The following is a 13,997-nucleotide window of genomic DNA, read 5'->3' as shown; positions in this document are numbered from 1 at the left end:
TTCAACTGTTTTTTCACACCTCAGCCTTCAGCTACTAGTGGCAAACCTTAGTTCATAACTATATTTTTATTGTTTTTGTTGTCTGGGTATGGTTTTTGCTTCCTGTACATTTTTTTCTTTTTGCTTATATTGTGATTATGTTCACATTATTGTTTGCGATGTTTATAGTTGATGCTCCTTTGCATGTTCATTTATATCTGCTTACTGCTTTGGCTATAGTTAAAGTCTCTTTGGTCTGTTTCTTTTGGTGTTTGTTTTTTACCTTCGCATTAGCCAAAGGTTTACATACGATGCATACTTTTGCATTACCAAGCAAACGTGGCTGGGTTTTGCAATTATGTGTTTGTATGCTTTTTAATTAAGCTGATTTCTTTCATACTGTCCACTCACATATGTTGTCTGGAGGTATTCTTTCAACATATGTGCCCTTCAGTAAAATTGTCCTTGGGATGTCCTTCCTCTAGGTGGTGTTCTTTTCTTTAGCCCCCACAATCATCAGTTAATTAAAATTTCAATGTTTCCAGCACGGACCTTTAACTCCTGCGATGCCTTGGGCACCTGGAGGACCCTGAGCACCTTTTTTTCCAGTATCTCCAGGGACCCCAGGAAGACAATATCTACCTGAGAAAGAACAGAGGATTATGAATAAGGTACACGTGTCCAGTTGGTAGTGAGAATACATTTGAATTGTCACCACTTGAGACGATGTTTCGTGGCATCATCTCTCCCAGCAATACTAAGCTCTATGAAGAACCAGTATGAATTAAAAAATGGTGTCAGGAGGGTTTAAGTGTGGATTTGACCATCTTCGTTTATTTCTCTCATAGGACTATCAAAACCAGGCGTGTGGAAAAAGACCCTCTCACAGCAACCTTAAGCTGCGGTGACAGATGACAGATTTGCAATCAAATCAGTAATTAAGTTATCATTCATTAAGTGTTACACATAAATCATTTTTGGGTCACAAGATTTCTTTGTTTCTTCACATCTATCTGCTTTTTGAAGAGACTACAATTTGTCATCAGAATGTCACAACTCCAAAAATGTCTGTTTAAAAAATTTGAAATGACAAGAAACTGGCTTTGTGGTACCTGAAATCCCTGGCTTTCCTTTGATTCCTTTAGGTCCTGGCTTCCCAGGTTTTCCAGGTTCACCAGGTGTTGGCCCATCTGTAATCAACTGTCCTGGAGCTCCCTTGTCCCCTTTTGACCCTGAAACACCCATCTGTCCCCCAGTGCCAGTTGGTCCTGGAAGGAAATAATATTTTATATTTGACAAAGAACTTGAGCACATTTATCAGAAGTACAACATTTTTCTCAAACTACTCACCAGGTATGGACACTCCAGGTTCTCCTGGCGGACCAGACATTCCCATTGGTCCAATGTGTCCTGGAGAGCCCCTCATTCCAGGGGCTCCAGTTTCCCCATCATCACCTGGGCAAAAGTAGACATCCAGTTGACAGCTGACTGCACTATAGATTCTACCTCGACATACCTTAAGGATTAATACCTGTGTGAGTAATGTCAACATCCTGGGAGTGGCCTTTTTGACCTGGTTCTCCCATTATGCCCTGGGGAGAGACTGACTCATTAGTCCCACATAAAGGCCTTTCTCTCTCATGTACCACTACACTTTACCAAAATTTGCATATTGGAAAGCTGTTCGATTTAAACCCACCCATTTAATGGGACACCATCAAAAGGAAAAACATATTTACAATTATGTCCATTTATTGTCTTATTATTCCAGGTCATATTAATCCATAATGTCTAGCGAAGAGTCAACTGAACTGTTGAAAGCAGGAGTTGAAACTCTTTAGGCCAATGCAGTTTAAAGGGCTGAATGCCTGTCATATGGGAGAAAGGTTCATGAATAGCCATCGCTCTTATTAACTAGACAGGTCAGTCTTTTTTATTGTCTTTAACAATATATAATGAAAAGGAGTGACCTTCTGGCCTTCTCGACCAATCAGACCAGGGAGACCTGGACTTCCTTGAATTCCCTGAAAAACAAATTAATCCCAAATGAAAGCAATAGAAAAAATATGACTATTATAATGTGAAGGATTTGAATTTTACCCACTGTCAAACCTTTGTTGCCCAGCAGCCCGTCATTACCAGGAAGTCCCTGTTACACCAAAGTGATCATCAGACATCAAAGGGTCAACATTTCATGTTATGTTAACTCGACACCAGCCATTAATCAAACTTACAATACAATTAATACACAGAAGTCTACTCACCTTTGGCCCAGGAAAACCTAGAATGCCCTTCTCTCCTTTGACACCGGGCAGAGAGTCCAAACCCTGAAATCCAACCAGAAATGCTCATTGTTTCTCGTCATTTGATCACAAACCAATTCAATCCTGATTTCACCAAAATTACTGGTGTAAATCTGACATGTAAGCTTACTGGCAAGCCCTGCGGCCCACAGATACCTTTAACGCCTTGAGGACCCTGGAGAACAGAAACAAAAAAAGATGACACGTCACACCAAAATTGGAGCAACACCTAAACTTGAGGTTTAAACCAGTTAGATTTAACAAATCCAACATTAGAATCAACACACCTAAAAAAAAAAAAATCAAACCAACAGCAAAAATAAAAGCAGCTGAATTCCTTCCAGATGAAGGGAACCAGGGTAGATCTAAAAAAAACAACCTAGAAAACCACTGTGTTACAGCTGTACACAAATTCAACCTTTGTGCAGCTCTTAAGAACCGCAGGAAAAGATTAGAAAACTCCACCTGCTCTCCTTTGATGTAAAGGTCTTCTGGTGGGTCAACATACTCAAACGGTCCTGGTGGCCCCTGGAGGCCCTGGTCCCCCTGTGGAGAACAAAACAATACTTCAGCATAGTTCTACAATACTGCAAAGTCCTACAGATGTTTTGTTGAAGAGGTGTGTCCATGAATTTTTTATTTTTTTTACCTCATCTCCTTTTTGCCCAGGCAAGGATCGACCTTTTTCTCCCTAAAATACAAAACTGACAGTGCGTGATTGATGATCAATAATTAACAGGTTAATGAATAGAGTTTTTGAAGGAGACTCTAAAGCCTCTTCTGTATTTTTTCTAGAGGAACTTCTCCTTATACAGTGGCTTCACTGCTCTGTTTCATCAGCAGTGGTCATTAACTAATAATTATTAACTCTTAATAATGGGAATTTCTGTTTATTTGGCCACACTGGCTTCCAAAGATTACAAATTTGATCTAATTTTTCACATTCTCATTCACGTACTAGTGACAACGATGGGGTCGATGAGCCAACTTATCATTGGGGAAACAGAACCCTGACATTTTTGCAGCGAGCCCTTTCACCTGCCAAATGTCCTGAAGCTTTTTTGTTGCCATCTAGACAATTTCAGTGAGTTGAACTTGTTTAGTTTGTTGAATGTGTTCTGTTTTTACATGACTTCCATGTTCATGCAGGTGAGCAGTCCACACAAATAAAATATTCTAGAATATTAAATGCGTGTCCGACCAAATTTTACATAAACATCATTACGTACAGGCGGACCTGTTGACCCTGGCAGACCAGGCAGACCCTGTAGAGATGCAGAAACTGGGTCATTATAATTATTTAGTACTACTACAATGATTAATCGCTCTATTACCACTGTGACCATTTTTGTGGTGTTTATTCTTACTCACCTTTGTTCCATCTGGTCCTGCAGGACCAGAATTTCCTCGTGGACCGGGCAGACCACGTTTTCCCTAAAACAATAGAATGAATAATCTGCGCCTCTGCGCACGCATATAATACCAAAATGACACACAGCTGTAAGTACAAGCAGTCATTAAAACAACTACCAACAAGTTTATTTTCAAAAATATTTGGACAGTGACACAATTTTTGTTTTAACTGTTTACAAAAATATATTTGGGCTAAAATTGTATAATCAATATGGAATTAAAGTGCAGACTCTCAGCTGTAATATGAGTATTCACATCCAAATTGGAGCAAGGGTTTAGGAATTACAGCTCTTTAATACAAAGCTGCCTCTTTTTCAAGGGACCAAAAGTAATTGGACATTGACTCAGAAGGCTGAAAAAAGGAGAAATCCATCAGAGAGATAGTGAAAATATCAGGAGTCGCCAAATCAACAGTTTGTGACTGGTGAGCTCAGGAACTCCAAAAGGCCTAGATGTCCACGGAAGATAACAGTGGTGGATGATTGCAGAATCCTTTCCATAGTGAAGAACAATCTCCAGGAAGTAGGTGTATCAGTATCTGAGCCTACCATAAAGAGAACTTCATGAGAGTAAATACAAAGGACTCACCAGAAGGTGCAAACCATTAATCAGCCTCAAAAATAGAAAGACCAGAATTGATTTAGCCAAAAACACCTAAAGAAGCCAGCCCAGTTCTGGAACAGGGTTCTTTGAACAGATGAGACTAAGATCAACGTGAACCAGAATGATGGAAATAAGAGTTTGGAGAAGAATTGGAACAGCTCATGACCTAAAGCACACCACATCTTCTGTAAAACGTGGTGATGGCATGTGCATGCCTGGCTTCCATCGGCACCGGGTCACTGGTGTTTTTTCATGATGTGAGAAAAGACAGAAGCAGCCAGCTGAATTCTGAAGTGTATGTTAGGGTTTCTGCTCACTCCAGGACAGTGATCCAAAACATACTGCAAAAGCCACCCAGGAGTTTTTAAAGCGGAATATTGTGCAATGGCTGAGTCAATCACCAGATCTCTACCCAATCGAGATGCATTTCACTTGCTCAAGACACAAAAAGACCCTCAAACAAGCAACAGGTAAAGACAGCTGGCAAAGCGTCACCAAAGAGGAAAAGCCAGTGTTTGGTGATGTCCATGGGTTCCAGACTTCAGTCAGTCATTGCCTACAAAGAATTCTCAACGAAATATTAAAAAGTAACATTTTCTTTACGGCTATGTTTATTTGTCCAATTACTTTTGTGCCCCCCAAATGAGGAGTGTTTGTATAAAAATAGCTACAATTCCCACATGTTTAGTCATATTTTGGTTCAACTTAAACCTTAAAGTCTGATGTGGCAGAAAGCCCAAATCATGAAGATTGTGACACTGTCCAAATATTTTTGGGCCTAACTCTATTTAAGTTCTATTGGTTCTTTTTCTCCTGAAAACGTGCTTCTGTTTCATGTTCATGTTCTAGTCTCATAGGTTTCTTCTTACCTCTAAACCAGGAAGTCCACGAGGGCCGACATCTCCCTGTCAACCAATACTATTGATGAGGAACAAATTTATGGAAACAGAAAGGCGTCATTTGTGAACTCACAGTACTGCTACAGCACTTGGGACCCTAACCCCCGTACTTACTGGCACTCCAGGCTTCTGTATGATGAAAGCTGCCATTTCACCAGAAAACCCCTTGAGCCCTGGAAAACCCTGCAGAACATGTAAGTACAATATACCACATTAGAAAGGTAAACAGAAATTCATCTGAGTGCACATGAACTGAAAGAAAATTACTTATTACTAGTTATTACTTTTACTAGTAACTACAAACATGTGATTACCATAACTAATTACTAGTCCTGTTTCTCACAAAAACCTAAGTGTACTAAATCTATCCATCTTCTGTCTTTTGAAGATGTTTTGCCTTCTATTAGTACGTATTGACCCTTTACCCTATTAATGACCCCATTTTCATGTTGTGACTGGTCAAACTTTCAAGATTTCCTCATTGAATGATTGATCTCTGACCGATTCTCCATTTGGTCCTTGTTCTCCAGGAAGTCCAGGATCTCCTCTCTCTCCTTTGGTCCCATTGCATCCATCTAGGCCTGGAAAACCAGTACCTCCAGCTGGACCTGGGTGACCCTGACACACAAGCGCATGTCATCAGTTTAACCTCTGACCCTCTCTTGGCTGGTCTAATTAATACAGTAAGAAATATCTTACTGGGACTCCCTCCATGCCTGGAAAACCTGGAACACCAACACTTCCCTGAAATCAGAAAAAGTCACAAATTTTTCCCAGTGAGGCCTGTGATTGGTTAGTCAATCATTACACCTCCAGCTCAGGAGCAATCAAACAGAACCAGAACCAAACGTATTTACCAGATCTCCTTTGTGTCCAGCAGCTCCTGCCTGGCCCTCATTTCCTTTTTGGCCCTTTTCTCCCCAGGGCCCCTGAGGGCCTGGAAAACCAGGAGGCCCTTGTGGACCCTGCCTTCCCAGAGAACCAGGAGGTCCCTTCAGTTAAAAAAGATAATTAGTTCCTGACAATTCCAAATTTGACCAAATATATTTCCTTTTAAAAAAAATAAAAATAATGACAAATATCTTCGGAGCTGAAAAAGTCTGATAAAGCCTGAAAACCCCACTGCAATCATGGAAAGTAAACACCACTGTGACCTGCAGCTGCAATCATGCTCTCAACCGTCAGGGTTACGATGAGAGAATCAGGACGTTGCCGAGTTACAGCGTGATTAATATTTAATCAACAATGTCTAATGAGAACAACTGCTTTTTTCAAGTAATTGATGGTGTAAACAAATAAGAAAATGAATAAAAATTTAATATGCCTCCATTTTAGTCCCAGAGTGCGAATAGCCAAACCTGAAAATAGAACCACCTTTGAGATGATATTCTTTAATTCTCTGTATCAATTTCATTTTCCAAAATGCTTTAAGATGCATCAAACACTTAAGGAAAATATTGTATTAAGTCTATGTTAATGTGGGATACACACAAAAGGTATTTCTTGATTGTCATCAAAGGTGTCTCCTGGATTCAGTTGTTTTCAACCTCATCATGTTTAATGCTAATCCTGTTTAATGCTAATCCTGTTTAATGCTAAGCCTGTGTTTTTGTTGGTGAACCTTCCACATAGTCCAATAACTGGACAGTTTTGATATCTTGGTTTTGAGCTGATTGTTTTGTGTGTTGTGCTCTTGTGTGTCCACTAGGAGGCGCAGTGGCCCCATTTTCTGGTTCTCGCTGGTGCCTCCACACCTGCAAGGTCACATGACATCACCTGCCTCTTCCAGTTTGGTTGATGTTGCGTTTTCGGTAAATGGAATTATATTTTCTCTTAATGTTGTTGTGTTTCCTATTAATCTCATCGTGTTTCTCTTAATTTTCTTAGTTTTACTTTAATGCTGTTTTCTCTTTATTGTGATTTGCACTTCAGGGCCACCGTAGGATGCACATAGGTATCTGTGTGTATGTGTATCAAAATATCTTATGCATTTTAATGTGTATATGTTTGTGTGTACTGTATCTGTCTGAATGTGTACATGCGTGTGTTTATCTATTTTGTCTGTGTCGGGGTTTTTCCGAGCACGTGTCTTCATTTTTTGTGTATCAGTGTACACATGTGCACACTTATGTGTGCATGAACATGTGTATGATTCGTCTATTCTGAATGTATCTGTGACTGTGTGAGTCTGTATATTTGTGTGTATACACTGGTGTGTGTTTCTATCTTTATACACTGGTGTGTGTGTGTGTGTGTGTGTGTACGTGCGCTCTTTGTCTTTATACACTTGCGTGTGCATATCTGTGTGTGATGTGAGAGATGTGACAGTTCTGATCTCTGTTAGTTCAGTTTCGATCCGTTTTTCTTTGAAGTGACTGAAGTGTGAAATCAGTCAGACAGATGCGTTCCCACAATACTCTGGAGCTCGGGTTAGGGTGGGTTAGGGTTAGTCTGGTGGTCCCAGCAGCACAAACACGGAGCTGCGTCCTGATCACTGCTGTTCTAACAGGAAATGAGGGCACCATCATGAGAGGACAGGATTTTATACCAGTATAGGGTTAGATGGGTTAGGGTTAGATGGGTTAGGGTTAGATGGGTTATAGTTGGGTTAGGGTTAGGGTTAGGGTTAGGGTTAGATGGGTTAGGGTTGGGTAGGGTTAGATGGGTTAGGGTTAGATGGGTTAGGGTTGGGTTAGGGTTAGATGGGTTAGGGTTAGAGGGTTAGGGTTGGGTTAGGGTAGATGGGTTAGGGTTAGATGGGTAGGGTTAGATGGGTTGGGTTAGATGGGTTAGGTTGGGTTAGGGTTAGATGGGTTAGGGTGGGTTAGGGTTAGATGGGTTAGGTTAGATGGGTTAGGGTAGATGGGTTAGGGTTAGATGGGTTAGGGTTGGGTTAGGGTTAGATGGGTTAGGGTTGGGTTAGGGTTAGGGTTAGGGTTAGGGTTAGATGGGTTAGGGTTAGATGGGTTAGGGTTGGGTTAGGGTTAGTCTGGTGGTCCCAGCAGCACAAACACGGAGCTGCGTCCTGATCACTGCTGTTCTAACAGGAAATGAGGGCACCATCATGAGAGGACAGGATTTTATACCAGTATAGGGTTAGGGTTAGATGGGTTAGGGTTAGATGGGTTAGGGTTGGGTTAGGGTTAGATGGGTTAGGGTTAGATGGGTTAGGGTTGGGTTAGGGTTGGGTTAGGGTTAGATGGGTTAGGGTTGGGTTAGGGTTAGATGGGTTAGGGTTAGATGGGTTAGGGTTAGATGATGTGCTCTGATTGGGTTAGGGTTGGGTTAGGGTTAGATGATGTGCTCTGATTGGGTTAGGGTTGGGTTAGGGTTAGATGGGTTAGGGTTAGATGATGTGCTCTGATTGGGTGATGTGTGGAAGTTAACCATTGATCCTTTGGCTGGAAAGCACTGACAGGTCGAACAGTCCCTTCCTGCACATGGTTCCATCTGGTCACCCTGAAAAACACAGAACAGAAACATCACATGTATGACATCATATATTATCATTGAACATTTGGCATCACAGCACACAAACAGGTTGATCTCCTGTCACAGTCCAGCGTAGCAGCTAAACCAGTCCAAGTCTGGTCCGTCAGTCCTGGGTGTGTGTGTGTCCATGAAGCCACAGAAAATCCAAAACTGAGGGGCTGGACAAGAGTGGATCTAGGCAGAATTATTTGAAGCTCTTAGGTTGTATTTTCTCCAGCAAGGTTTGTAGACGGTGAGGAATGTAAAAAGACAAGCATCTGTCTGTGTGTGCCTGATAACATCAGTTGGACTGAACAGACAACGAACATGAATTCATTTTAATGAAATCAAAATGGATTGTCACTCTTTGACTCCAGCGACATTGATGGTGGTAACTTTGTGTTCTGTTTCAGGCATCATGCTTTATTTGATTTCAATATATAGTCATTGATATACATGCAACATATTAATCATATAAAGTTTGAGGGTAACGGATGTTCCACAGGTTCGTTAGGGGTGAACATCCTAACGCTGAACATAAAATGAGTCATAATCTGTCTCCTACACGCTGTATTCAAACTGAAGAACTGCACAACTTTTTCTTTGACCCCGTTAATAATCTCTGTGGTCTTTTGTGTCCCAGACACTGGATTTCCCAGCATGTCCTGCTGTTTGTGTAGCAGCCACATTCCTGCAGCATTTGTGTAAACCAGGTTAGCAGTCAGGCGTAGTTATCGGCAGCAGGAATGTGGATATCACTCAATCTCATAATTGGTCTCCAAACTTTGCTCCCACATCAGAACTACGTGGAGACGTCTGTTCTTCAGTGCTTGCTCAGTCACTTAATATTCACTGATTAGTATTCATCAATCAAGCTTTATTGATGTAGCGTCTGTTACGGTTCAAATGGTCTTTAGGTGCTTCACAGAATCCCAGGGCCTGACCCCCAACAAGCAAGACAGACAAGAGAGACCGACTAAAATAGTGTATTCTGAACAAATGATCTAATTTATACAGAAGCATGGCGGGAAATTGGGGAAGGAAATTTTTAAAAAGGAACGGAAATGTGATGCTGTCTGTGGAAATGACAAAGAGCCCAGATGATTCCAATTTAATGTAATCTAATCGATGTAGTCTCCAGATCATACAGAATGCTGATGCAGATGACAAAATAAATATGAAATACTATTTGTTCCAAACTGTTTTTGACATCATGTGAAATTTAAACTCTCCGTTCTGTCAGAGATCAGATGACTTAGCTGGAGCTTAATTATGATTTAAAATGACAATATTGTGGTTATATTATTAGGCGTAGCAACAGTAGCAGTATTTGAGTGGAGATATCTGTCTTACTGGCTGAGTTTTTTCCTTCTTGATAAGAATCGGTTATCAACTCACCGCTACAGCAGCTGTAGGAGCTGCAAGAATCATGAGGAGAGAACTGGAACAGAAACAACAGGGAGCCAATTAAACAACTGGAACTTATCAAGTTCAACTGAGGTCATATCCTAGGGAAAAATATGATTCAGACGTGTCACACTGTAAATAAATACGACTAAAGCTCAGTCCTGTGTCTGACTTTGATATGGCGACATGAGTTTGAGTTCTGCAGAAGATTCGAAACACTGTTTTTCACCATTTACCAGAGATTAATGTGGCTCGTGGGGACAGTGGAGGACGGTAACGGCATCGTGACGTCAGACCAAGTCCCAGCCGCTGCACAGCCCTCTCACTTTGATTCTGCCTCCTGCCAGACCAGCTAAGAAGATGCTCCGATGACCTGACGTTGCTGGTGGTCCTTCTGAAAAAAAAAGGCACACTGAAAGAGATCAGAACAGGAAAATAAGTCGGGTAACGTACAGTTATGGGTTAGTTTGTTTCAAACATCCAAACAAACAACCCCGACCCCAACCCTAACCCAACCCTAATCCAATCCTAACCCTAACCCCAACCCTAACCCCAACCCTAATCCAATCCTAACCCTAACCCCAACCCTAACCCTAACCCAACCCTAATCCAATCCTAACCCTAACCCCAATCCTAACCCTAACCCAACCCTAATCCAATCCTAACCCTAACCCAGCGCTTCTCAAATAGTGATGCCAGGGGGGGCGCGTGTGACACTTGTGAACTTTTTTTTTTTTTTTTTGCCGTACTAGAATAAAGTGTAATTGCACATCCCGCGCGCACACACCACAGAGCAACAGATAGGAAGCGCAGTGAACAAACCACCAAGAGACAGCATGAAAAAATACTTAACAGTGATGAAAAGAAAAGCGGAGAGAGACGGAGATAATGAGACATACGAAAGTCTCCCGAAAGCTAAGACGAGGAAATATGACGAAGCATTTATAGCGCTTGGCTTCACTGCGACTACGGTGGGAGACGAGGAAAGACCGGTGTGTTTACTGTGTCTAAAAATGTTGGCAGGACAGCATGAAGCCAAATAAATGAAGGCATCACTTAAAGACATTACACCCCAGGCACGCTGATCAGCCGCTTGAGTTTTTTCGGCAAAAACGTGCCGAATATTGGCAACAATCATCCCGCTTTGGTCTATATTTCTTTCTTTTTTTTCTTTAATATTAATAAGGATACAATGTTATGCAGAGGTGTACTTATAACAATTTCATAGACAAATTATACTAATTATAGTCACGGCCGGGGGGGGGGGGGGCGCAAAATGTTTTCTTCTTCCTAGGGGGGGCGTAACAGAAAATAATTGAGAAGCACTGCCCTAACCCAACCCTAACCCCAACCCTAACCCCAATCCTAACCCTAACCCTAATCCAATCCCAACCCTAACCTAACCCTAACCTAACCCCAACCCCAACCTAACCTAATCCCAACCCTAACCCTAACCCCAATCCCAACCCTAACCTAACCCCACCCCAACCCTAACCTAACCCCAACCCCAACCCTAACCCCAATCCCAACCCTAACCTAAGACCAACCCCAACCCTAATCCAATCCCAACCCTAACCTAACCCCAACCCTAACCTAACCCCACCCCAACCCTAACCCAACCCTAATCCAATCCTAACCCTAACCCCAACCCCAACCCTAACCCAATCCCAACCCCAACCCTAACCTAACCCTAACCGAACCCCAACCCTAACATCTTCAGGGTTGCTCATTTACACCCAAACCATCACATATTAGCAAACAGCAAAATGATACAAGTGTTTCACCAAGACAACAATCATTGGAACTATCGCCCAGCCTGTTGGTACAGCAGGATTTTTACACAGAAATATTTTAGATAGTTATCTGTAGATGTGATTAATTTTTATTTCACTTGATATTTTGGTTTCATTCTTCATTTGATTCTGTAAATACAGCCCAAGCTTTTCTCTTGGGGACTTCCTGTTGCTGGCCAATGATTGTTGTCTTGGTGAAACACTTGTATCATTTTGCTGTTTGCTAATATGTGATGGTTTGGGTGTAAATGAGCAACCCTGCAGATGTTAGGGTTGGGGTTAGGGTTGGGTTAGGGTTATATCATGAGTTAGGGTCAGGGGTTAGGGTTATGGTCATTATTGACCATCCAATTAAAATCACGCATTAACTTTTATACCAGGAATTCATAAAAAACCGAAAGCACACACACACTCACTCACTGTCACACACAGTCACACTCTCACATACACTAACTCACTCACTCACTCTTTCGCTCGCTCGCTCTCTCTCTCTCTCACACACACACACACACACACACACACACACACACAGAGGGGAAGAGATTGAGAGGGTGCTACCGATCAATTTAATAGAAATGTCAATGTTCACATACAGACATCATGTCAGACAGAAGTTCAAATAATTTCAAATATATAACGATCTCTTAAATGATTGTACTAATGGGGACTTCCATCAGTCTATAAAGTGCAGATTTTTCAAATGAGGAAGAACAAAAGATCAAGGAGAAAGAGGTGGAGCTATCTAAAGAATAAGATGGGAAGAATATTAACCAGACCACTATGCATCCTCTTCAGGTAAGGAAACGTTTCCACAAACTAAAAGAGACTCATCGTTGTCAAAGACATGGTCCTCACCATCATTCATTAGGGTTAGGGTTAGGGCTAAAGGGTTAGGGTTAGGGCTAAAGGGTTAGGGTTAAGGTTAGGACTAAAGGGTTAGGGCTAAAGGGTTAGAGTTAGGGCTAAAGGGTTAGGGCTAAAGGGTTAGGGTTAGGGCTAAAGGGTTAGAGTTAGGGCTAAAGGGTTAGGGTTAGGGCTAAAGGTTTAGGGCTAAAGGGTTAGAGTTAGGGCTAAAGGGTTAGGGCTAAAGGGTTAGGGTTAAGGTTAGGGCTAAAGGGTTAGGCTAAAGGGTTAGAGTTAGGGCTAAAGGGTTAGGGTTAGGGCTAAAGGTTTAGAGTTAGGGTTAGGGTTAGGGCTAAAGGGTTAGGGCTAAAGGGTTAGGGCTAAATGGCATCACAAAACATCACAAAGATGACCCCAGGGCCCACAACATATGCAGTAGCCCAGACAAAAGCCTTAACATTCCTCATCTTCATCTCACCAGCACTCGAGATGGTCGTTCATTCCACATATAGAAGGATTCCATACGGTGATGAATGGAAGAAGATGGACACTAATAGACCTACACAGGACTGCTACCATCAGCAGGTGTTTACAGGTTTGTGACCGACAAACTGATAAATAAAAGAACCGTGGGAGAAGTGGGTGGACCTCTGCCATACTTCTACACATCTGGGCCTGAAGTATCTGTGCTCCTTACATGCTGTGAGATTCTTGGAAGCTTACCAATGACCTCTAGAGTTTTTCCATCAAAAAGGGTTAGGGTTAGGGTTAGGGCTAAAGGGTTAGGGTTAGGGTTAGGGCTAAAGGGTTAGGGTTAGGGTTAGGGCTAAAGGGTTAGTGTTAGGGTTAGGGCTAAAGGGTTAGGGCTAAAGGGTTAGGGCTAGGGCTAAAGGTTAGGGCTAAAGGGTTAGGGCTAAAGGGTTAGTGTTAGGGCTAAAGGGTTAGGGCTAAAGGGTTAGGGTTAGGGCTAAAGGGTTAGGGCTAAAGGGTTAGGGCTAAAGGTTTAGGGCTAAAGGGTTAGGGTTAGGTCTAAAGGGTTAGGGTTAGGGCTAAAGGGTTAGGGCTAAAGGGTTAGGGCTAAAGGGTTAGGGTTAGGGCTAAAGGGTTAGGGTTAGGTCTAAAGGGTTAGGGTTAGGGCTTCCATCAACCTTTCTCCCAAGGTGATGTTCAGAATCAGTGATGTCCTCCAGCTCCTTTGATTACCGCATTGTGATTTCAGACAAGATCTTGATAATTATCTCTCTGGTGTTATCTCCCTCAGTCTGCTTTAGACCATGCGTGCAGAG

General features: G+C 42.1%; 1 protein-coding gene and 1 long non-coding RNA gene across 6 annotated transcripts in view; both read right to left on the bottom strand.

Moving 5' to 3' along the window:
* col4a4 (collagen, type IV, alpha 4) overlaps nucleotides 1–13,997 on the bottom strand; it is a 40,770-nt gene that overhangs the window by 26,173 nt on the left and 600 nt on the right. For 2 of the 5 annotated variants that reach the window (XM_057048486.1, XM_057048489.1), the window contains exons 2-21: nucleotides 10,312–10,469; nucleotides 10,067–10,109; nucleotides 8,585–8,656; nucleotides 6,055–6,189; nucleotides 5,897–5,941; nucleotides 5,699–5,815; nucleotides 5,312–5,380; nucleotides 5,168–5,203; nucleotides 3,654–3,716; nucleotides 3,512–3,547; nucleotides 2,932–2,973; nucleotides 2,748–2,828; nucleotides 2,413–2,457; nucleotides 2,244–2,306; nucleotides 2,084–2,128; nucleotides 1,950–2,003; nucleotides 1,511–1,571; nucleotides 1,330–1,434; nucleotides 1,092–1,247; nucleotides 532–621 (exon numbers count right to left, since the gene is read on the bottom strand). In XM_057048486.1, coding sequence (XP_056904466.1) covers nucleotides 532–621; nucleotides 1,092–1,247; nucleotides 1,330–1,434; nucleotides 1,511–1,571; nucleotides 1,950–2,003; nucleotides 2,084–2,128; nucleotides 2,244–2,306; nucleotides 2,413–2,457; nucleotides 2,748–2,828; nucleotides 2,932–2,973; nucleotides 3,512–3,547; nucleotides 3,654–3,716; nucleotides 5,168–5,203; nucleotides 5,312–5,380; nucleotides 5,699–5,815; nucleotides 5,897–5,941; nucleotides 6,055–6,189; nucleotides 8,585–8,656; nucleotides 10,067–10,109; nucleotides 10,312–10,358 — 1,405 coding nt within the window. In that variant the 5' untranslated portion in view covers nucleotides 10,359–10,469. The other 3 variants (XM_057048487.1, XM_057048488.1, XM_057048490.1) reach the window with 3 other exon arrangements.
* LOC130534468 (uncharacterized) lies at nucleotides 6,264–7,838 on the bottom strand. Its single transcript, XR_008952903.1, has 2 exons — nucleotides 6,974–7,838; nucleotides 6,264–6,901 (listed from the first exon to the last, which is right to left on the bottom strand). It is a non-coding gene; the product is annotated as an uncharacterized LOC130534468 (long non-coding RNA).

The sequence above is a fragment of the Takifugu flavidus genome, chromosome 12, assembly GCF_003711565.1.
Source record: "Takifugu flavidus isolate HTHZ2018 chromosome 12, ASM371156v2, whole genome shotgun sequence".
Classification (NCBI taxonomy): Eukaryota; Metazoa; Chordata; class Actinopteri; order Tetraodontiformes; family Tetraodontidae; genus Takifugu; species Takifugu flavidus.
This window is presented reverse-complemented; position numbering and strand designations above follow the sequence as displayed.